The following is a 25,561-nucleotide window of genomic DNA, read 5'->3' on the forward strand; positions in this document are numbered from 1 at the left end:
ATCAGTTCATTTAATGTGTTGGTCTCTGTTAATAATACATCAATTTGTTTACTGTAAAATTTTATCATGACTTCTAGCAATTCCAACCCTTGTTGGTTAAAAAGGTTGGTAAGTTCGCTCATAAACAATGGGTCAAAGAAAAGGTTCGTGGGGGCAAACGAGCTCCTTAAACCTTTTGGTACCAATTTCTCTTTTATGCACTGTCTAAAGTATGAAACTTCTAACTGAAGTTTCTTTATTTTCAACATCTTTTCATCCAACAGCTTTAAGTTATCTGCAATATTGCTTTCAATGTTACCTGCTGTATCCGTTCCAGTAGTCGGCGAATTTATGAGGCTCGGCAAACCGAACTCGAATGTTGTAGTGTTCTTCACCCATTGCCCAAAACAGGGCTCGCCAATAAACTCTGGTCGGTCATGCAGTAAAGGAACCCTTAGAGTCCCCTCATTCAAACTAGTGCTTTCAGAATGCGTCAAGTTCCCTGAATTAGCTTGTCGGTTATTCACAAGTTCACCATTCGATAATGGTGGTAAACCGATACCTGCAGCCATACCATCGATGTTTTGAAGTTCAGGGGTGTTAGATAGACGTGGTACCTGTCCCGGTTGTAAGGAAGTAAACGAACCACTCTCCGGTCTCATGTTTCTGTTACTCAGTTCCCCTGAGTTAACATTCAGTGCATCAGGCGTTCGGTTGGATTCCAGCCTATCCAACCTTGAGTTTAGAGAATCTAAACGCTGAAACAAAGTTGACAATAGACTCTCAAATTTGTTAGAGTCACGTAAATTGGAAACATCGATTTGCGTATTGTTTCCTGAATCAAAAAGTACAGGAGTTATTGGGCTCGTCATGCTCACGCAAACAGACTAATGCAACCAACAAGCACGAACCTTTGAAAAACAAAAAAGCAAGCGAGACCAAATCCTCAGTACTTTAAAATCGTAAACGTATTTTTAATAAGAACGTTTTCGCTCCTACAAAAGCAAGAGCTTCATCAGACAATAGTAAAAGAACGCCTTTACACTTTTAAATAAAAACAGTCATGATGTCATTTCCTTAACTACGGTGGAAATGGAAAAAATGTTTACATTTTCAAAAATGCGCGAGTGGAAAATCAAGTATGGAGGTCGAACAGATAGTGCGTGTAATTCCGAAATTCTATGAGCAGAGGTTATAGCCACCAAGAATAAGGTTTTACATGACACAAACTTAAGAGAGGCTGTGGAGGCTGGTTCAAAAGGGGGTAACATTAACTGGGATAAAATTAGGTTAAGATTCCAAGGAGCAACTGGGTTACAAATGGAAGGACGGAGGTGAAAAGTGCCTTTCAAAAATGCCTTGCAAAGTCTGTGGGACATGATGGAAGAATTTTTGTCACCCACATGAAAGTTCGATATGGCCGCCAGTTGGACTCTAACTGTGGACGATGATGCTCCTTCTTCATAGATCTTAGACAGAAACTCCAAAATTTTGTGCACCGGTGCTTCTGTTGGATCTAATCCTTGTTGTAATGCCCAATAAGAAAAACGTTTCCACTTGCACTGGTAAGTCTTTGTAGTGGATGGTTTAAGAGAGGAAACAATTATACGTTTAACCGCAGGGGACAAAAGGCTTGACCTGGCTAGGATGGGAAGAGGAGCAGCCAAGTTGTCAATTTTAGGGCCTGCAGGGATGTATGAGGGGCTCCTGACGCATGGGTCAAAAGGTCTGGAACTGGGTCCAGAATCCATGGCTCCTCGATTTGATGGGCCTGAAGAAAGGGGAACCAGATCTGTCGAGGCCAGAATGGGGCTACTAGAATTATGGTCCTTTCCAGATGTTTGGCTTTCTGTAGAAACCTGGGGATTAATGGAATGGGTGGAAAAGCATAAAGGAGACCCGGGGGCCAATCGTGAACCAGTGAATCTCTGGGGACGCTCCCTGGTGGAGGGAGAAAGGCAAAGTAGCTTCTGCATTTGGCATTCATCGGCGATGCAAAAAGGTCGCAGCAAGGCTGGGCCCACTTGCAGAATATCGCTTCCGCCACTTGAGATTTCAGAGACCACTCGTGAGGTAACAGGATGGCTCTGCTCAACCTGTCTGCAATTACGTTGGACGTCCCAGGAATGTGCGTTGCTATCAGAAAGCGTCCGGTGGAGACAGCCCATTGCCAGATCCTGAGGGCCTCTCTGCATAGTGGATAAGATCTTGTTCCTCCCTGTTTGTTGATGTACCAGACCACTGACATGTTGTCTGTCTGGACTGCCACTGTTCCTTGAGGTAAGACGCCATGAAAGTGTTACAATGCTAGAAACACCGCTCTTAGCTCTAGGACATTGATGTGCAGTTTGCATTCTGTTCTGGAAATAATATCAGGATTCACAGCAATAGGGCAACACACAGAAGTACCACAGAAGTCACAGGAAAATAAAGTTGAATTTAAGTTGAATTTAATGAAGCGCTTTTCGTCTGTGGTGTACACAGACTTCCTCAGACAAAAAGTATTACAAACTACATTTAACTGAACAGCAGCTTAAATATCCAGCAGTATTAAGTCAAAGGTTCAATTAACCAATCAGGCACACCTTGAACCATGAATAAAAATTTAAAGTTAAAACGCAAGCTCACAGGACTTGAGTTCAATCACTCACATTATATTAAAATTAAAATTAAAATAGACAATCATAAAATCAGCCAGTTGTTAGCCTATCATCTAAATAGACACTAGCCACTACCTGATGTAAACAAGTACAAAACACAAAACAGTTAGAGTGTGTTACAAACTCATAAAGGCAAAAAGACTATCTAACCAGGTTCTTAAGTTTAAGAAGGCTGCTAATAGAGCAGCCTTCATTGAGACCTGGTAGAGCATAGGCATTTAATCTAATTTGCCATCACAATTCAGACGCCTCTAATAATAGGTGTACAGGGGCTCCTCTAATAGTGTCATGCATTTGTTCTATAACCATAAACTTAAAATGGTGGTCTTTATGCTGGATGATATGTTTAGCAAGAGCATTTTCATCTTCGCTTTGTTAATTGCATATTGATGTTCGTAGATCCGATCTTTAAATCTACGCCGGTTTTACCTACATAAAAACCTGTGCATTTTGGCATAATGCCACATAGACCACCATTTTAGAGTTACAAGTGCATCTGCATCTAATGTCGTATCTAATATTATCAATGTCAAATCGGTTTGATTCAAGAATGTGACGACATTGATTGCAGTTTTGACATTTGAACATCCCAGGAGTACGGGTACTCTGCCGCTCAGGTTGTTCCAACAACATTTTCATATTTTACCCCTTCTATATGTAACCTCAGGTTTAACTCCCAGTTTGTTCAAAATTGCAAGGTTGGAACGGAACAAGTTCCAGTTCTTAGTAATGATGTCCATAATAGACCTACTACTTGGACAATATGTAAGAATTAATCTAGTGTTATTATTATGTATAGGAGTAGTTCCACCTATACATTCTAACCTAGACTCGGCCAACCCGGAAGAACTGATGTTCAGTATAGGTTTGTAAAACCCACTGGATCTTTTGTTAATCACCTCATTGACTAAGTTGTCTAATAAGTTAAGCGGATAGCCTCTATGAAGGAACATATTCTTAAGTAAGTCACATTCCTAAGAAAGTCATCGTCCAGGCTCACCATCCGGGCTGCTCGTACGAGCTGACCCTTAGCCACAGACCTTTTTTAGTAGCTAGGATGGCAGCTACTAAAATGAAGAAAAGAATTAGAGTAGGTAGGCTTTCTATATATGCTGGCCACATATTTATTCAAGATGTCATTTTTCGCCAACCATACGTCTAAATAGGCTATTGCCTCAGTGTTGAAGGAAGAGGTAAAAACTAAAAAGTCAGTGGAGTTATTAAGTAAATTTAATAATAAATTTAATAATAACAGGCTATCAGCTTCTTCACCCTCTAATAAAATAAAGATGTCATCCAGGTAACGGGTGTAGTACTTGATCTTAGACACTACTACCGACTCATTGTTTAATATGTTCTCCCTTTCCCAGTATGACATCACTATGTTGGCCAAGCTGGCTCCGCAAGGGGACCCCATAGCCACCCCAGTTTTTTGTAGATAGAAATTCTCTCCTAATAAAAAATAGTTGTTATAAAGGATCAAGTCCAACAGTTCAATCACAAGGGATATTTCATGGGGCCTTACTCTTAAGGAAGAAGGCCACCCAGTCCAAAGCTATCTGCAAAGGTATACAAGTGTATAAATCCTTGACATCTATTGTCAGGAAATTGTACTCTCTACTGAATGGAATGTTGTTTAACTTTTCAAGAAAAGACCAAGAGTCTTTACAGATTTGCTCTTCATCCTCAAGGTACTTCTGCAGGATAGTATCAACCAGCTTGGCACAAGGATATGTAGGAGAGCCGCCCATCAACGAGTGGGCGCATAGGTGGATTAACAAGGTCCTTGTGGATCTTGGGTATACCAAAGATACAAGGGTACCTGGGAAATAATGTGGTAAGGTATTTGTGTTGACCTTGGTTAAGTCTACCCTCAAAAAACATTTCGTCCAAGGAGCTCTTAATTTTATGATATGCGGTTTACCTCAGACCTTGAACTAATCATATACGCATCATTAGACAATAGGCCCAACATCCTGTCAAAGTAGTCTAATTGATCAAAGACTACAACCCCACCACCTTTATCGGGTTTACAGATTCTTAAGGAATGTAACTTAACATATTCCAACAGGGTCATTTCAGACTTCCTAAATCGTTGGTACATTTACTTAAATGCAAATTACTATGTCTTAAATCAAGTTCACAAGTGGATTCAAACGCTTGTACTAATGGGTGCAGAGGTGGGTTAAACATGCTAGGGACAAACATATCAGATGGGGTATCATGACTGAAACCACGAGTTTCAAACAGCAGGTTAAAGTTCAATTTACGAGCAAACATCTTAATATCGATGATGGTGTTCACTAAATCGAACTTCTGTTGAGGTACATAGGTGTATCCCTTAGATAAAAGGTCGGCCAGTTCATCAGGGATCAGCACGTTGGAGTAATTAAAGATATTAAAATCTCCAAGTTGATTGGTAGAAATAACTGGGCCCATACGTTGGTTAATGGGGGGAACCACAGTATCAGTCTCTACATCCTGCAGGTTATCAGTAATAGGCAAAGGTGAAACCACACAAGGAACCTCGTTTACCACACAAGCCGAGGCTTCAGTAAGGCCAGGAGGCAGAAGTAGAGCCAGGTGATAGGTACTCCTGGTATCTACTGCCTCTGAAAAAACTGTTTCTGTTGCTTCCCCTTAAAAGATTGCTGCAAGTTGTTCCTTTGATTAGGGATGGCACCCTGTTTGTTGGTGGAAAAGTGTACCTGTTGCTGACCCATTGCCGTAGTGTGAGGACCCTGCTGTTGTTTACGGTTCATAAGTCTCTCACTCCTTCTGACCCCTTGGTCAACAGGGGTATCCCCAAATGTATCAAGGTCCCTGATGTTATCCGATGCTGACTCACCTCTACAGTTTGTGGTGGGAGGATCCCCACTACTACCATTAGGATTCCAAGCTTGTGATGGCGCAGGGGGTGGATAAGCCACCCCTAACTGGTATGCTTTTAAATCGCGCTCAAGTTTCTTGATTTTGTTGAATTTTAGTTTAGACAGGTACTGGTCGATGCTGGTAAAACATCTATTATAATCATATTTGTACCTGCTAAATTCTACATGGGTTTTAATCGAGTTATCCAACACAGTAATTTCATCATTTAACTGTGTCACCCATGCAGAGTAATGCTTGATCATAAGCTTTAAGAGGTCCTGGCCTTGTTGGTCAAATAAATTAATCAATTCCTTATGGAATTCTGAATTCAACACCAACCCTGTCGGGTATTGAAAATGCCTTAAGCCTTTAGGAATGACATTGCAAGCTATACATTCATTAAAATATGAAATTTCAAGTTTCAGTTTTTTAAGTTTCAATAAGAGTTTATCAAAAGTTTTAGTTTGTCAGCTAAATCATTACTGTTTACCTCATGGCCATCAGTAGAGTTGTCGTGCATCCTACGGGTTGCTTTATCGCCATATCCTGTAAACACGAAATCCTCGGATAACCAATTGCCCAAAACTGGGGCCCCATCAAGAAGACCACTTGGAAGAGTCCGACTGGCATCTGCTATACATTCGGTAGGCTCAACCTGACTCTGTAAACGGCTAGGAAAACCTCCGGTTAATAGTGGCTCTGTCCTAGCTAAACTTTCGTTTAGTATAGGTGGATTTACTGTTCGTGCTACTTGCACTGAATTAGAAGTAATTGCCGGTTGCACTATATCAGGTGTAGTTACCGGAGCCAGCCTAATGCTGGCTGCCGTTGGTGATTTGGACGTAGTGGCCAAGCCTGGCCGTAGCAAAGGGTTTAAAAACTCTCTGCCATTCGCTGAATTCAAGCTGCCGAAATCAGTGTTCCCATTAAGGGAAGGAACCGTAGCAGAGGGGTTCGCTGGTTGAACAGCGCCACCTGGCGCATTCTCCATTGCAGACGGTTGAAAGCTGTTAACAAAAGGCAGAAAAAGATTCTTCATGTCCTGTTGTTGTGTGTCTAGCTTGTCGAGCCTCGCACACAGCGATTCCATTCTTTCAAATAGAGACTCGAATAAATTATCCTGTGCAACTGTAGAAAGAGTAGCTGGTGCTGGAAGGGCACTATTACAGCTCTTCAATAATGCTGGAGTAGCATTCGGAGAGAACCCATCATTGCTGTCAGATCCAGAAGCCATGAAACAACCAAGTACTAAACAGCACAAACCAGGAAATAATATCAGGATTCACAGCAATAGGGCAACACACAGAAGTACCACAGAAGTCACAGGAAAATAAAGTTGAATTTAAGTTGAATTTAATGAAGCGCTTTTCGTCTGTGGTGTACACAGACTTCCTCAGACAAAAAGTATTACAAACTACATTTAACTGAACAGCAGCTTAAATATCCAGCAGTATTAAGTCAAAGGTTCAATTAACCAATCAGGCACACCTTGAACCATGAATAAAAATTTAAAGTTAAAACGCAAGCTCACAGGACTTGAGTTCAATCACTCACATTATATTAAAATTAAAATTAAAATAGACAATCATAAAATCAGCCAGTTGTTAGCCTATCATCTAAATAGACACTAGCCACTACCTGATGTAAACAAGTACAAAACACAAAACAGTTAGAGTGTGTTACAAACTCATAAAGGCAAAAAGACTATCTAACCAGGTTCTTAAGTTTAAGAAGGCTGCTAATAGAGCAGCCTTCATTGAGACCTGGTAGAGCATAGGCATTTAATCTAATTTGCCATCGCAATTCAGATGCCTCTAATAATAGGTGTACAGGGGCTCCTCTAATAGTGTCATTTTAGTAGCTGCCATCCTAGCTACCAAATAGGTCTGTGGCTAAGGGTCAGCTCGTACGAGCAGCCCGGATGGTGAGCCTGGACGATGACTTTCTTAGGGAATGTGACTTACTTAAGAATATGTTCCTTCATAGAGGCTATCCGCTTAACTTATTAGACAACTTAGTCAATGAGGTGATTAACAAAAGATCCAGTGGGTTTTACAAACCTATACTGAACATCAGTTCTTCCGGGTTGGCCGAGTCTAGGTTAGAATGTATAGGTGGAACTACTCCTATACATAATAATAACACTAGATTAATTCTTACATATTGTCCAAGTAGTAGGTCTATTATGGACATCATTACTAAGAACTGGAACTTGTTCCATTCCAACCTTGCAATTTTGAACAAACTGGGAGTTAAACCTGAGGTTACATATAGAAGGGGTAAAATATGAAAATGTTGTTGGAACAACCTGAGCGGCAGAGTACCCGTACTCCTGGGATGTTCAAATGTCAAAACTGCAATCAATGTCGTCACATTCTTGAATCAAACCGATTTGACATTGATAATATTAGATCGACATTAGATGCAGATGCACTTGTAACTCTAAAATGGTGGTCTATGTGGCATTATGCCAAAATGCACAGGTTTTTATGTAGGTAAAACCGGCGTAGATTTAAAGATCGGATCTACGAACATCAATATGCAATTAACAAAGCGAAAGATGAAAATGCTCTTGCTAAACATATCATCCAGCATAAAGACCACCATTTTAAGTTTATGGTTATAGAACAAATGCATGACACTATTAGAGGAGCCCTGTACACCTATTATTAGAGGCGCCTGAATTGCGATGGCAAATTAGATTAAATGTTTATGCTCTACCAGGTCTCAATGAAGGCTGCTCTATTAGCAGCCTTCTTAAACTTAAGAACCTGGTTAAATAGTCTTTTTGCCTTTATGAGTTTGTAACACACTCTAACTGTTTTGTGTTTTGTACTTGTTTACATCAGGTAGTGGCTAGTGTCTATTTAGATGATAGGCTAACAACTGGCTGATTTTATGATTGTCTATTTTAATTTTAATTTTAATATAATGTGAGTGATTGAACTCAAGTCCTGTGAGCTTGCGTTTTAACTTTAAATTTTTATTCATGGTTCAAGGTGTGCCTGATTGGTTAATTGAACCTTTGACTTAATACTGCTGGATATTTAAGCTGCTGTTCAGTTAAATGTAGTTTGTAATACTTTTTGTCTGAGGAAGTCTGTGTACACCACAGACGAAAAGCGCTTCATTAAATTCAACTTAAATTCAACTTTATTTTCCTGTGACTTCTGTGGTACTTCTGTGTGTTGCCCTATTGCTGTGAATCCTGATATTATTTCCTGGTTTGTGCTGTTTAGTACTTTTTTGCATTCTGTTCTGGACCATTGACCTTGGACCATCTTTCCCTGGAACAAACCCCCCCACCCGATCAGGGAAGCGTCCGTGATTATTGTCGCTATCGGGGTTGGTAGGGTAAAAGGTCGACCTTGTGTCAAGTCTTGAGATAGCATCCACCATCGCAGATCCTGCTTGCAGCAGGATGTGATCAGAATTTCGTGTGGCAACGGCAGGTGCTGATAGGACCACTGGGCGAACAGTAGCCATTGAAGGATCCTCATGTGCATTCTTCCTAGAGGGACTGCAACCAGTGCAGCTGACATTAATCCCAGGACTCTCAAAACCTGTTCTGCTGTTGCTTTTGTCTTTTGAAGGAGTACTGCAATTTGCTCCCTTATTTTTGAAACCCTTTCTGGTGGAAGCCTGACCCTGACCAAAGTAGTGTCCAGTTCTGCCCCTATAAATGAGGTACGCTGTGATGGTGATAAGGTAGATTTTTCGAAATTGATTGTAACGCCAAGACGGGAACAAAGACTGATTGTGTAATCTCTTGCTTGGAGCAGATGATACTCGGTGATGGCGGAGAGGAGCCAGTCGTCTAGATACGGAAACACCCGGAATCCTTGTTGTCTCAAGTGAGACACTACTACTGCCGTACACTTGGTGAACACCCTGGGGGCTGAGGTGAGGCCAAACGGCAGATCTTGAAACTGAAAATGACTGGCTCCTAGCCGGAAGCGCAGGAATCTCCTGGACGGTCTGGCCATTTTTATATGGTCGTATGCATCCTTGAGATCTATAGAGCACATCCAGTCTCCTTCCTGTAGAAAAGGAAGGATTGACTGTAGCGTGACCATCTGAAACTTCTCCTTCACAATGAAGGTGTTTAGTTTGCTTAGATCCAGAACTGGTCTCCAGTCCCTTGTCTTCTTTGGAACTAAAAAGAACCTTGAGTAAGTTCCGGATCCTATTTGGTCTGCCGGGACTGCTTGGATGGCTCTTTTTCTGAGCAGCTTCTGGATCTCTAAGGCTGCCTGATTCCACAGATTGGGTGGAACGTCTGTGAATCTTTTGGTGGTAGGGGGAACGTTTATGAATTTTATGTCATAACCTCTGGTAATTATAGTTTGTACCCACGCATCTGAAGTTAAATTTTGCCAGGCCAGTGGGTACAAAGTTAAGCGTACCCCGACTGCCTCCAGAGCAGTACAGTCGGGCCTCCTCTCAGGAGTGCTGGAAAGGCTTGCCAGAGAAAGTATCTCTGTCGCCCTGGTTTTGCAGACCCTCTCTGCCGTTTGGTCAGCGTCTTCCATTCCTTCCCCATCTTCTGCCTCTGGAAGGGGCATTATCACTCTGTGTGGACTGAAAGGAACCCTGTGTCTTATGGAACCACATCTTTCCGCCTCTTTGCCCTTTGCGGTATGGTCTGGAAGGGGCGGAGAAACAGACTCCTACAGCAGATAGGGTCTTCCCTTCTTGCTCACACCTAGTGAGGGTCTCCTTTACTTTGGGGCCAAAAAGAGAGGCACCATCAAATGGGACGTTAGTAAAGGAAGACTTGAAGGATTCCGCAAAGGAGCACAGCCGCAGCCAGGATTGTCTCCTAAGAGCAATCGCTGAAGCTGACGCTCTACTCACACCTTCGGCTGCATATGAAATGAGCCTCATGGAGGAGTTGACTACAGAGTTAAGGGTATTAAGTTGTGCTGTCACTTTCTTGGTAACAGCAGCATCTGTACGACCCTGGAGAGTATCTCCGAGTTCCTTGAGGAGATCCCTCTGTAAACGCATAAAATGCATCAAGTAGTTCAGCGATCACATGGAAAAAGTCGCAGAACTGAAAACGCACTTCCAATATCTGTCCATCGTCCTAGAATCCTTATTAGGAGGATGGACAGTGGAAGAGGACTCTGACATGTCCTTCTTAGTGGCTGCCGCCACCACCATAGTATCCACTAGAACATCTTTGGTAAGAAAACTCTTGTCCTGGGGGGCTGTTATAAACTTATTCGGCCTGCGGGGAACTGGTTCCACCATGTCAGGTGTCTCCCAAGCCCTACGAGCTATCAAGTCCATAAGTTCGTCAAAGGGAGGGGTCACCCAGGAGGTAGAAGGTAGAGCCCCGAATGCCTTCAGCAATACTGATTCATCCACAGAAGGGTTAAGTGGCTGCCAATCTCCCCTCTGTTTTAGGATCTCCAGGATGTCCGCAAAGGAGACATCCTCCGAGGGGGACCGTGGGGACCCTTCTGCTTCATCTAAATCTGTATCTGATGTAAGAGATTCCTGTGGGGAATCTATGTGCCTCCTCTTGCACAGTCTTTTCCTTGGTACTTCTTCAGATGGGGCTTCTGGAGAAGCGTCCGAGGAACTGGGAGCACCCTCTGGGGGCAACTGAGGCATTGGGTCTCGATGCTTCGTAGGAGCCGATGATACAGAAGTTGAACGTGGGCCCTTAGGGGGAGGAGAAAAAGAATCCGATGAGATATGTGTCTGTTTCGACAAGACCTTCCTCATGGTGTCGAAGGCACCGGTACCCGGATCCGAAGACCTTCTTGGTTTCGAGAAACCAGGAACAATCCCCGAGACCGGGGGTCCGGACTCCGACCCAGAGGACGGTGCTGAACTAATCTGAGCCGAGGCTCCTAGGGGGAGAGTTGGTACCAACATCTCAGTTCGATTGTCCGCCCCGGAACCAAGGAACGATAGTCGACTCCGGGATCCCTCGATCCGTTCCGAGGGCGTTGAGGTCAACGGTACCGAAAGCACGGCTGTAGGCTTCAGTATCGATGGTTCTACCATCATTGGAACTTCGACTCTCAGCTCCAAAGACTCGACAGGTCTCGGAGGAGGAGCAGTAGATGACCCAGGGAGGGCTTCGAGTTTCGAAACCAGCTGGGACGAAACTTCGATCAATTTGGAAAGGGCCGAGTTCTCCATTAACTTCTGTATCACTCGATCCACATCCGAATCAGATAAGGGTCTCAAAGAGCGGGTCGAAGGGGCCGAAGTCGTTACCAAGTGAAGGATCGATGGCGGTGGAACCTCCGAGACAGGCTCCAAGACCAGAGTCTCGATCAAAGATATACATTCGACAGCCGACTCCGAAGTCTGTGGAGACGGTGTTCGAATCTTAATAGAGGTGCTCGGAGCCGATGACTTTGGCTCCGACACTCTCGAAGACTTGGACCCCTTCGAAGACTTGGATAACAATTCAGCCTTGTCAAGGGCCTCCTGAAATTCCAGCTTTAATAAACCCCTGTCAACTAACTTCCTGCGTCTCTCCGTCATGACCCTCCTACTGAAGGAATGACAAATAGAGCAGTCCTCCTGTATGTGGAGAAAGAGGGCCAAGACAGTAGACGCAGGAAGAGTGGTTATCCGTGATGGACATTTTCTGTCCGCATTGACATTTCTTAAAGCCTGATTTTCATTTCTCAGACATGTTGAAAAAGTCAGACATATATATAAACACCTGAAAACAAGAAAATAAATTAAAGGTATGGATATATCACACACACAAAAAGGAGTAAGGACTTAAGCCTTTCTTAAAGAAAAAACACCTGTTAAAAAGACAGGATAATAGGCCTGAAAATTGCCTTTAGAAAACTTTATAAAAATAATAATAGTAATAATAATATATCACTCCCACTGCAACTACACTAGTAAAAGACTAATATATATATATATCAAATATCTATACTAAATAAAGGTAAGTTAGAGAAAAACTTCGAAAAAATTGAAAAACTTTACTGGCCCGAGCTTCTGCGATGCATCTGCTGTTGCAGCAAACTAGATCTGGGGATTAGCACTAGGGGTTGTGGGATAGGACTGTGCCTCGAGCTTTCTCAAGATGCAGAGCTGTAGAAGTGGCCGTCTCGGAGCCGAGGATCGGCTCCGAACCCATGCGTAAGAACAAACGGCGAGATTGAACAATTTCACATTGTATAGTTATCCCCTTTGGGAAAAACCATGTACCCATGAATTACCACATAGGTGGCAGTACGCTAAACACCGAAAGTGTGATGAGAGACTTAGGGACACAGGTGGGCAGTGATCTCACCTTTGATAACCAAATCACCACAACAGTCAGGAAATCCTTCTATGTAGCACACCTCATCACTAAGGGCTTTTCATCCAGAAAAAAGGATGCCATTGTCCCACTGTACTCATCCCTCATTAGACCCATTATAGAGTACAACGCCACGTTTGGTATGTACCTCACAAGACATTTGCAGCAGCTGGAAAGGCTGTAGAAATACCTCACTAAAAGAATCACAGGCCTAAAGCAGATGCCCTATGCTGACTGTCTAAAAAAACTCCAGCTATACTCTGTGGCATATCGTCTACTCAGAGGCTATCTCTGCTTAACATACAAGGCCATGTCAAACCCTGAGTTGTTGGACATGCTCCACTTAAAGAAATCCCAGTCCCTCAGAGCTACACGCTCCAGGGATCTAAACCTTGTCATCACAATGAACAAAACATGATGGAGTGATAGGTTCCTGACCCAGAGACTCCCCATACTCTGGAATAGACTGCCCATACATGTCAAGCAGAGCACCTCCTTGGCCCTCTTCAAAAGGAACCTTGATGATTGGATGGGAGACAGGAAATTCACCCCGGGGATCACGTCAGTCACCCTGCTAGACAGGGGTCCAGGGAAATAAATATTGTGGTAGGAAATATCCAGGGAATTGTTATGGCTAGGCTTGTATAGGCCCTAGGGCCGATAGCCTAGTATGAACCTATGAACCTATATGCAGACGCGCATTCAGCACATTGAGTATGTTTACTTGTATACCACTGAATACTAATCTCAGTTTAGAGATACTGCTTTATTTAACAAAATGACAGAAAGTGTCCCTGTGTATAAAATGGCCAAGATAAACTTTTTAATAGCATTTACTTGGGAATTTCTGAGGAAGTACTTGGCAATGTGAGGGTCACTGGGGGTATTCATTTACTTGGGAATTTCTGGGGTAGTACTAAGTAATGTGAAAGTCAGTAGGGTGTATTTATTTACTTCAGAATCTTTGAAACAGTACTAGATTATGAAAGGGCCACTGTTGTGTATCTGTTTCTGTAGTCCAGTTGCATTATTTTGTGGTAGGGGTTACAAACTTGCCAGTTACATTGCAGTGACAGCAAATACAAATGAGTTTTCTAATAAACTAAATTAATCATTTTGTGGTGGTGCTGTAGTTTTACCATCAATAAAATGATTCAGTTTAGCTAAACAAATAATCAATTTGCTGTGTTATTTTAGAATCAGTCCATAATGTCATGTACTTTCAACTGAACTCCATGTGTATTGACCTAGTTCTTAACTTCATGTCAGACATGTCAACACTATGCTAAGACATAACCAGCATGCCTAAAACAAGATGCAAGGTAAGAATGAAGAGATGACATGTTGTTGTTTGTCTTTTCGGCTTTTTCCGGTTAGGGGTTGCCACAGCGGAACTCTGGTCTGCTAATGATTGGCAGTATATTTTTATGGTGCAGAGTTGCCAGCCCGACGTCCAACCTTCAACGAAGGCACGTCCATTCACACATGTCTTTCGAATGCCACTCGACCCACGGTGAGGACATGCAGAATCCACACAGAAGGCACTCCAGCCGAGAAGTGAACAGGAGAACCTCTTGCCGTGAGGCAACAACGCTACTGCTGCACCAAGCTGACATGTTCTTATCCTAAATTAAAAACTCCTTTGCTCTTTTTCCAGCAGGACTCTTTTACACTGTAAAAGGGCAGATATGCACGGACTATAATATGCCCTCTGATTCTTTTTTATTTTTCTCATAATTATATGTTCACTTATTTCATTTTAAATGCACTATCTATATCCTCATTCTGTAATAGACCAAAAATGCTACATGACCTTGAGCAGTACTTCAGTAGAAATCTCTTGTGATCTTCTGCTTTTTTAGCTCTTAACATAAAAATAATATGAAAATTACACATTTCACATACCTCTTGGAACGCCATTATCTCTTTCTTTAAATCCTGGTACTCTTGTTCAATAGCATTGACTTCACCACTGATGAAGTTCACATTGTTTTTTACATCCCTGGCCCTCTTCTCTTCATTCTCAGCCACTGCCAGAAATGTCTTTGATCTCTGCAACAGAATAATAAAAATACATGAATTTCTACAAATTAAAACAAAATTAAGCTTTATATTATGTTTTCATACTGTATTATACATACTGAAAAGCAGTCTATTACTGTTCTTTGAATGTGAAATTGAGATGCCACTGTTATTTAAAGAGCACCTGCCACTTGTTAACTGGAGTCATGGAAGAAAAAAACAAAAACAAAAAAAAAAAACAAAGTTAAGTACTTACCATAATGATAGATCCTATCATTCATGGACATCCAATACAACCTACAGGTCTTCAGAGTTGCACATCAGATCAGACCCAGTAGCATCAGTATTCCAGCCTCAAGCCCCTTCAACTTTTTACCTCCCATAATGCAATCACTCCCCTAAGGTACCTCAGATTTTGACTGATGGTTGAGAATCTGGAGACAGACAACAACTGAAAACCACAGCAAAGGAATACACTGTAGATACAGGACAATCCTTTATGTCCTATGGTAGAAGGACTGGGGATGGTGGGAGGACTTGTTGTATTGGATGGGCAGGAATAAAAGGCTCTGTCATTATGGTAAATACAAAACTTTATTATCCTTTTCATTCAGTCCATCCAATAGGACATATGAGTCAGAATACCTAGCTACAATCTTCCAGGGTGGCCTCTTGAAAAGAGATGTTTCAGAATGATAGTGCCAAAAAAAGCACAGACTCTGGAGAGGCAGTTCAATTTGTAATGGTTGACAAGGGTATGCAAGAAGGACCAGGAAGCAGCATCACAAATCTCACCAATTGAATATGAGCTAAACAAGACACTGGAAGCAGCTACTACCCTAGTAGAACAGGCATTAGGATTACCTGTTAAGGTCTTATTTCTGATAAATATAAATGAAGGTAATACAATCCAACAACCACTTGGAGAGGGAGATCTTGGAAACCTTCTGGCCAAGCCTATTAGAGGCAAAGGAAATGAAGGGCTGGGCATCTTTTCTAATGGTTTAGTCCTGTGAATGTAAAAGCATAACTGCATGTGTATGTCTAAGGTATGCAAAATGTATCCTCCTTTATTTGAGCAATTTAGGAAAAAAACTGGAAATTAACAAGTTATAACAAATATGGCTCTGTAGCTACTTTTGGAATGGGGAGGCAAGGCAAAGAAACTGCTGCATTTGGCATTCTGGGTAGAGGTAAAAAGATTGCAGCAGAAAGTGCCTTAATGATGAAACATTTGGATGGCTACCATTAGACTGAGGTATAAATACAGATATGCTCTGCCTGTCTGCTAGACAATTGGTTACTCTGGTGATGTGTACTGTCACAAGAAAGTGGCCACAGACCATCACCCATTGTCATAGCCTAACTGCTTTCCAACACAGTGGATACAACCTTGCTTGCTGATGTACTACACAACAGTTAAGTCCATTTAGATAGATATCACACCCTAGGGATGACGGTTCTGAAGATCCTGCAACACCAGGAGGACTGCACCGAATTCCAGTATATTTATGTGAAGAGAAGCCTCTAGTTACCTTGGACTAGCCTCCCCTTGTAATGGCTCTCCACCCCAGGGAGAATGTGTCTGTGGTCACAATAGCCTCAGAAATGGGATTTATTAACCTTTTCTCCTTGGATACAAGAGAAGGTTTGAGACACCCTCTCATATGAAGCATGAAATAATCCTCAATGAGTATTGTTTTTGGAAAGAGGATGAGGACACTGGCACCATTTAGCATGTAACAACTATTGTAGGATTATCATGTAAAAATGATCAACGTGAACCATTACAATTGAAGAAGCCACAAGGCCCAGTACCAGAGCTGCAGGAGGGGTGCGGTTGAGAAGAAGAAACTGAAATGTCTCTATCAGTAAATGTGCCCTTTCTGTTTGTAGGGAGACTATGCATTAAGTAGCATCTAGACTATAGCCTATGAACATGATGACCTCAGTAGGGCAGAGATTTGATTTCTGAAGGTTTGCAGTTATTGCCAAGAAGCAGGAGAGACTGAGAAGATAAGTTCTGGCTTGAATCAGGGACTCCACCTAATGGGCAGCGAGGAGCCAATCATCCAGGTATGGGAAAGGTATGAGAAAATCCTGAACCCTAGAAGCTGTAGATAAGCAGCTACGATGACCATGTATTTGGTGAACACCCGGGGGCTGTCATGAGACCAATGGCAGGGTATTGAACTGATAAGGACTGGCTACTATTTGGATGTGTAGGAATCTCCTCAACTCCTTCACAATCTTGATGTGAAGGTACACATCTTTGTGATCTGTCCTGCACATCCAATTATTCTCCCTGAGACATGGAAAAATTGATTGCACTGTAATCATTAGGAAACAGGTCTTTCAAACAAATCTGTTTAGAATGCTTAAAGCCAAACTAGGTCTGAAGTCCTGTATTTTCCTGGGAGATAAAAGAATCTGGAATAATACCCTGACCTGTCTAGTCTGGTTTGACCTCTTGGATGGCTCCTTTTTTTTCTAAAAGACAGAGAGAGAGAGAGAGAAAACCTCTCTGGTGACCTGTTTTACCTGCCATGGTGGGATGTCCAGTAGTGTTCTTGTGGGCTGAGGTGGTGAGCGGGAAAAATGAATGTAGTACCCCTCTGGATATTTATTCACTTGTCCTGCATGATAGTTTGCCACCCAGTCGAATGGAGGGAAAGACTGACCCCAACTGGCACTAGAGTAGAGCAGCCGAGCAATTCTTCAGGGATATTTCTGTCTCCTGTCTGAGAATGGGCCACAGTATCCTTGGATCTGAGGACCTCCTCTGCCCATTTGAAGGGGATACCTTTGTCGTGGCCACCCATGTCTGAAGGCAAGTCAAACTGCTGATGTTTAGACTTTTGGATACACAGTGAATGAGGCCTTTTTTGTTTCCTGCTATATGCTCTTTGTGGGGTCTCGGAATTAACTCTGACAAATACTGTCTTGCCATGCTGCTTGCACTTCTGCATTTTTTCCTTGACAGAAGGTTCAAACAGAGATGAACCATTATATGGAGCATTCATGAAGAACACCATAAAGTTGTCCACAAAGTCATTCGGTCACAGCCAAGCATGGAATATCATTGCAATGCCCAACCCATCTGCCTTGGCCTCTCCATCCCCCTCATTGTGCATAAAATAGATCAAGAGGTTACAGATACTCAACACAGTACATACACAGTTGTTTCCAAATGTTTACTAATGTAAGCTGTCAGAAGATTCTTTAGACTGCATCTGGCTTGCTGAGACTGATCTCTCTGGAATCTATTCATACGAGTGAAGTAGTTCAGAGCCCTCAAAGCAAAGATGCCCAAAGTGTATGCATGCTTCTGTAACCTATCCATTGCTCTGGACTGTTTCTTAGGTGGGTGGATGGAATGAGAATCTTCTAATAATTGTCTTTTCATAGTCACTGCCAAAGTAATGGAGTCCACTGTGAGGGAAACATAGCTCAAAACTATCAATTTTAAGGGGGTCTGAGAACTTTGTCAGGCTTACTGGGCAAGTCTAATAAAGAGTACACTCCAAAGAGATCAGAATCTATGGGGTCAGATCTGGTGCAGGAGTTAACACTGGCATCCTAGCCAATAAGACTTCAAGCCTTGTCTGCTTTGGAGCCAAAGTCGGAGACAATGGATTCTCTTGTCTTCTTCAGATCTGAGATTCTCATGTGTTTCTCGGAATGTTTCTTAGGTTTTCTGCTTTCCAGATCAGAAGGAAGAAATCCCTTCAAAATAAGCTTATTCCTCATAACAGCGAGAGCTCTTGGACCAAACTCCTTACAAATTTCACAATCTACCTTAAGGTGAGCTGCTCCAAGACAGACCACACACTGGTTGTGCAAATCCTGTAGTGCAGTGCCCACACGGGGTACATTTTTTGCAAATCTTGTAGTGCCCACACAGGGTACATTTTTTGAAGCTGGATAATTTGTCCATATAATCCATAAAGGCACTAACAAACTAACAAAGAATAACAAACTGTTAAAGGGTGGAAACATAAAAAGACCATCAGGACAAAAGCTCAGTATAAACTTCTTAAACTAAAAGCTAATTTTATCTATTTAAATCTTTCAGCAAAAACAGAAATACAAGAACAGATCTCTTGAAAGAGAAATGATACATAACCTAACTTAACTCTAAGAAACTCTATAATAAGTTAGCAACAACCAGGAGCACTAGTGGGAAATGCCCTGACAAAGGGGGTTCAGGACAACAATGATAAAATTTGACAGGTGAAAACATAGTTTTAAGGGCCAGCTACCAATAGAAATACTAATTTAGTCAAAATTGTAAAGAATAAGCACAATTTTAGCTGATCTGCATCCATTCGCAAAGGTGGCAAATGATATCTGAGGTAGCTTGGGGGACTGATGCATTATGTGAAGGAAACAGTTGAAGGGGCTCAAGACTTAGCAATTAATGTTGTCAGATTGGATCTGCCAAGCAGCTCTGAGGACCCAGAGGTCAAACTGGATAGAATGAATGAACAGGATTTATAATTAAATAACTCATCTTATCTATCATTTTAGGAAGTTATGTCTCTTGTGAGCTTTTGTAAAGCTGCAAACCCTATACTTCAAAACTCAGGAACAAAGTCTAAAACAATGAATAATAAAACTTGCAAGTTCATTTAGAAAGCTAACAGAATAAAGACTGATTTAAGATGCGACTCTGATTCAGAAATTTTGAAGAATGTAAAGTCACTTGTAGTGTCTCTCTCTCGCTGAATAAATAAGTGATGAAATGCTAACAAGCTTCAAAGTAGTCTTGGGTTTGATGCTTTTAATTTCTATTTACATATGCTATCAACCTGACCAAGGCACTTAACTAGGCAGTGCTCCCAGGTCATCCCAGAAAAGGTTTTTGTGCCTGCCTGGCTTACCTGATTTATGTACTATGGCAGGTAATTACTGGGAAGCGGTTATTAGAATGCAAAACATTAGTACAGGTGCATGTTCCTTCTTTTCTTAGGGTCTTCATTTTTGGAGTCACAAAATGACTGTTTCAATTGGTTTTGTGTTTTTAAACTGTATAGATTTTTTAATACTGTTCTTATTAACAGTACAGCCTGTGTTTTATTTTATTAGCTCAGTTTTTTCACTGACCTTTGCTTGGGCTACTGTTACTACTTTTTACTGTAACAATATACTACAAAATACATTTCTATTCCTAGCAAGCATTTTGCTACAGTTTGAAGCAGGAAAAACTTGTTTTAAGCAGAGGCACGTAAATCGGGGAGGATGGACCTAACATAGTAGTATAGCACAGTACAGTTGTGTACACTTACCATAAATGTAGATGTTCGAGGGTATTCACTGTTGTAGTCATCACTTGTGGTTTTATCTTTGCTGGGTAGCCTTCGGCCAGCCCGATATACCAGAGTAAAGGATTTCTCTCCTGCGTCGGCTGTCTAGGTGCAGAGACTGACGTCAGGTCATCAGGGCTATAAAAAGAGACAGCAGGCATCATTACATCAGTTTTTCTTACCCCTAACAGGTATGAGCCCCAAAGGAGGAGGAAATAAAGGGGGAAGGTGGGAGGGAAACAGGACTGCAACAGTGAATACACTTGAACATCTACATTTATGGTAAGTGTACACAACTATGTTCTTCATCTTTCACTGTTGCAGTCATCACTTGTGGGAGGATTCCCAAAGCTGAGAAAAAAGGGTGGAGGAAGGAATATAGGAATTAGAGGTAAGCAGCCAATTAAGGGGATGCTAGCATGCCTTGCAGGACTACAGATGCAAAGGCTGCCCTTGTTTTGGAGAATCTAGCCAGCTAGTAGTGCTTGGTGAATGTGTGGATGGATGTCCAAGTGCAGCTTCCAAAATATCCTTAGTTGGAATCCCTCTCAGGAAAGCAGTGGAAGTAGAGGCTGCTCTAGTGGAATGAGATCTGATAGATTTGGGAGGACTCTTTCCATTAAAGAAGTAGCAGAAGTGGATGCAATGAGAGATCCATTTAGAAATGGTCTGTTTGGAAATGGGCTTCCCCTCTGCCCCGGGAGTGAAGGAAACCAGAAGCTGGTCGGATTTCCTTACTGATTTGGTTCTATCCAGGTAATATCTCAATTGCCTGTGTACATCAAGGGTGTGCAAATTTCTTTCCCCTTTATTTTGGAGGTTGGGAAAGAAGGTAGGGAGATGGATGGCCTGATTGAGGGTAACCCCCCAGACTACTTTAGGCATAAAAGAGGGGTTGGTCCTGACAAACACCCTGTCAGCATGGAAAATAATGAAGGGCTGAGTGGCCATAAGGGCCTGGAGTTCAGAAACCCTCCTGGCTGAGGTGATGACCAGGAAGAATGAAGTTTTCCAAAAGAGGTACTTCAGGTCAGCTGAAGCAGCTGGCTCAAAAGGAGGTGAAGTCAATTTTTCCATGACAAAGTTTAGATCCCATGCTGGAGCAGGTGGTCTTCTGGGTTGTCTGATGTGTGCCAGCCCCCTAAGGAACATTTTTAACAAATGCTGAGAAAAAATAGGTGGATTTGACTGGACAAAGGCAGAAATAGCTGAGGCACATATCTTGATGGAAGAGTAAGACAGTCCCTGTTCTAGGAGCTCTGACAGGTAGTCCAGAACCAATGGTAGAGTGGCACGGGAGCTGCTGATGGTCTTGCTGTGGCACCGGATAGAAAATCTTTTCCTTTTGGCAGAGCAGGATTTCCTGGTCCTGGGCTTTCTGGCCTTCTTGATAATGTTTAAAACCTGCCTGCTGAAGGCTGTAGTGTCATCCACCTTTGGAGTATCAGTCATGCGGACAGCTTGAGGTTAGGAAGGTTTGGGTGCAGTAATGTCCCTTTCTCCTGAGTTAGAAGGCTTTCTGAGAGAGGCAGGTTCATAGGTTGATACTAGGCTATCTGCCCTAGGGCATTTATAAGCTTAGCCAGAGCGTGTTTGGCTTTTGCCACCCTTTTAGATTAGTTGACTGTGCCTCTGTATAGTAGGTCACAGAAGATAGCCCTTTTGAGGTTAGTTTACTGTGCCTCTGTCTAGTAGGGACACAGAAGAGATCCCAGGGGTAAACCTACGATCTTCCATCCACTCGTCAAGATTTTTCTTGAAGAGGGTCATTGAGGGACTCTGCCTAACATAGATTGGGATTTTGTTCCAGAGGGAGGGGAGCCTCTGGGATATGAATCTGTCCCTCCAGCATGTCCTATTTATTTCTGTGCTGAGGTTTAAGTCCCTGGAGCATGTAGCTCTAAGGGATTTGGATTTCCTGAGGTGGAGCATGTCCATTAATTCTGGGTTGGACATGGCTTTATATGTCAGACACAGATCGCCTCTGAGTAGGCGGTAAGCAACTGAGTAGAGCTGGAGTTTCTTTTGCCTAACTGCGTAGGGCATCTGTTTGAGTCCCTTGATCCTCTTGGTGAGGTACTTTTGGGGTCTTTCCAGTTGCTGCAGGTGTCGAGTAAGGTACATCCCAAATGGGGCACTGTATTCAATGGGGGGGTGTTTGGTCAGACTGAGGAGCAAGGGGTGCCAGTGCTGTCCGGGCCAGTCTGGAGCAATGAGAATAACCTTTGGTCCTTCCTCCCTGATCTTGAGGAGTACCCTGGGGATCAGGGGCAAAGGGGGGCATACACAAACAGGTTTTCCCAGTGGAAGGATAGGGCGTCCACATTCCATGCTTCTGGATGGAACTCTCTGGAGCAGAACTTGGTTAGCTGGTGGTTTTCTGGAGTTACAAACAGGTCTATGTCCGGGCTCCTCCAGTTTTGTGTGATGTTGAAGAAGATCCCCTTGTGCAGTTGCCACTCATGGGGATCCAGGAGGCTTCTGCTTAGCTGGTCTTCCAGGGTGTTTTCTTTCCCTGGGATATACTGAGCCATCAGATGCAGTCCCGGATTTGAGGCTGACTGCCAGATTTGTATACCTAGGTGATATAGGGGATAAGAGTGAGTTCCCCCCTGCTTGTTGATGTACCACATTACTGTTGTACTGTCTGTCCTGAGTACGAGCACTCCTGGTGTCAGGTGTTCTTTGAAGGCTAGGATTGCCCAGTGCACTGTCAATATCTCTTTCAGGTTGATATGGAGGCCCCGAACCTCATGTTCCCAAATGCCCTGAGGCCACATACTCCCTTGGTGTGCCCCCCAGGCTGTGTCTGAGGTGTCTGTAGTGATGGTCTGGCCCTGTGAGAGAGTGATAAAGGGTAGGCCCTTGTTTAGAGCATATGCCTCTTCCCACCATAAGAGCTCCTTCTTTAAGCAAGGAATCCGGGGTAGCTGGTGTTCTAGTGACTGTGAATGCTGGCACCAGAGGTTCCTGAGGTAACATTGTAGTTTCGTTATGGCTAGGGGTACAAGCAGAATGCAGGAGGCCATGTACCCCAGTGCTTGCAGGAATTTCCTTGCTGTGAGGTGGGTCCTGCAGGCCAGCTGTGTGAAGTATGAATGGAGGAACCTCTGCTTTTCCTGAGGAAAAGAGGCTGTTTGAGTAGATGTGTCCAGAAGAGCTCCCAGAAAGGTTAACCCTCTTGTGGGTAGGAACTGGAACTTTTCTTTGATGATAGTGAAGCCCAGGGAGGATAGGAGGGTTTGAACAAAAGTGAGGTCCTGCAGGAGTCCTTCCTCTGTGTCTGCCTGAATGAAGCAGTCATCCAGGTAGGGGTAAATCTGAATGCCTTTCTGTCTGCAAATGGCAATGACAGGAGCCAAGCACTTAGTAAAGAGTCTGGGAGCAGTGATTAAGCCAATGGGCAGAGCAGAGAACTGAAAGTGTTGTGAGCCTGCCCTATAGGGAAACTCCTGCAGGACTTCCTTTTGGGAATATGGAGGTAGGCATCCTTCATATCTAGGGTCACTAGCCAAGCCTGTGGCATCAACATGGGTAAGAGTTTGTGTAAAGTCAGAATTTTGAATTTTGGTACCAGGAGGGACAGATTCAGAGTGGATAGATCTAAAATGTGGTCCCAGGTGCCCTCCTTTCTGGGTACCAGGAACAATCTTGAATAAAACCCTTTTCTGGCCTGTTCCTTTGGTACAGATTCCACAGCACCTTGAGCAAAAAGCTTTTGTATTTGACAGATGGCTTCTGTCCTCTGATTTGCTGTTATATCTGGGAAGCCTGAATGTCTGGGGCTTTCTTTGAAAGAGAATCTGTACCCACTGGTAATAATATTTAGGACCCATAGATCTGAGGTGAAAGCCTGCCAAGTCTCAAGGAAGAGGGAAAGTCTTCCTCCTAGCCTCCTCTGGGGGGGGGGTTGTGGGGCAGAGGGGGAGTAGAGTCACTGAGAGTTGGAGAAGGGAGGGGGCTTAGAACTTCCTTGCCTAGGCGTTGCAGTGGTCCACTGTCTGGATCTCTGTTGGGCTTTTGATTGGTGCCTGGTAGGTCTGTCCCTGCGTGCTTTCCCCTGGATGGGCTTTGAGTAGGAAAGGACCAATGCTTTGTGGGGAGGTTCCTCTTGAACCTGAGAGGCTGAACCTGCAAGAAATCCTTCACAGATGCATAGACTTGGCCTTGTCTTCCATTTTCTTGATAACCTCCTCATCTTTGGACCCAAACAGCTGGTCCTTATCCAGAGGGCATCTAACAATTTGGACTTTACCTGGTCAGGCAAAGGCTGTTCCCTTAACCAGGCACGCCTTCTGATCACAGAGCTATTGACTGCGGCCCTGCTGGAAGCCTCCAAGGCATCAAAACCACAATGCAGGGAATGTTTGGCTTCCTGGGAGCTAGACATTATAAGATCCATTAGTTCCGTGGTGGTACTGCTGTCTGGGAGGGTTGAAATTTTCTGTTTTAGTAATTCCAGCACATTTTGCTGGTATTTCAGCATATGGAATTGGCAATTCAGGGCCCTAACGGCTAGGGTAGCCTAAGTATAGACTTTTTTGCCTAATCTATCTAAGGCCCTGCTCTCTTTGTCAGCTGGGATGGTATTTTTAGAGGAACTAGCCCTAGCCCCCTTAGGACCCTGAGTAATGACCTCTGGGTCAGCTGTTGGATTTCTAAAAAGTTACTTGTGGGTATCTTGCACCCTATAATATCTGTCTGGCTTCCTGGGGGCAAGTGGGAGAGAGTCAGGAGTGAGTGAAGATTCCATAAAAACATCTTCCACCACATCCAGGATAGGGGGAATGACCAGGGGTTTATGCTGAGGCAGGTCAAGGAACTCTCTCAGTCTCTTCTTTGACTGAAGGTAATCCTGCGCCTCCTGGTGAAAATGTTCTCTGAGGGAATTTAAAGTTTCCCTGAAAGAGAGGTCCTCGGGAGGGGTGGCAGCAGGAATAGGGTCTTCAGCATCAGAATCTTCAAAAGCTGCAAATGTCTGTTCTTCAGTGTCAGAGTCTTCTAGTCCTGATTCTTCTGAGTCCTGGTCAGAAAGAACCTCAGGTGAAATGTTTCTCTTCCTTTTAGCTGAGGTGACTTGGATAGGTTGGCTTCCTCTCATTAAAGTGGTTAAATCCTATACCATTCTGAGCAGCTGCTGGGACTGTGTGGCAGGCTGGGAGGAATGTAGTCGGAGACTGGGTCCCTGTGACGGGGTCTTTTTAGGGGAAGTCTTGGTCCTAGATGATTCCGAGGCCTTTATACAAGGTTAGCTTAACTGACGGTGTAGTCGTCAGTCTCTGCCTGGCATCGGTCATCGGTACTGTCTCTGTAGAAGCTGGTGCCTGCGAAGCGGCTCTGGACTCAACTGCATGATAGAAGGCCAATGTCTTGTCAGGAGAAGATGGACCCGGTGGCATACTGGACTCCAAACATGTCTCTGTACAGGCCTG

General features: G+C 43.3%; 1 protein-coding gene across 2 annotated transcripts in view; it reads right to left on the reverse strand.

The window, feature by feature from the left end:
* Positions 1–25,561, reverse strand: part of LAMC3 (laminin subunit gamma 3) — a 4,228,426-nt gene that overhangs the window by 160,762 nt on the left and 4,042,103 nt on the right. For both annotated transcript variants that reach the window (XM_044058389.1, XM_044058388.1), the window contains one exon: positions 14,707–14,853. In XM_044058389.1, coding sequence (XP_043914324.1) covers positions 14,707–14,853 — 147 coding nt within the window. The remainder of the gene's footprint in view (positions 1–14,706; positions 14,854–25,561) is intronic.

Source organism: Protopterus annectens, chromosome 16.part0 (genome assembly GCF_019279795.1).
Source record: "Protopterus annectens isolate FY-2018-M chromosome 16.part0, PAN1.0, whole genome shotgun sequence".
In the NCBI taxonomy this organism is placed as follows: Eukaryota; Metazoa; Chordata; order Ceratodontiformes; family Protopteridae; genus Protopterus; species Protopterus annectens.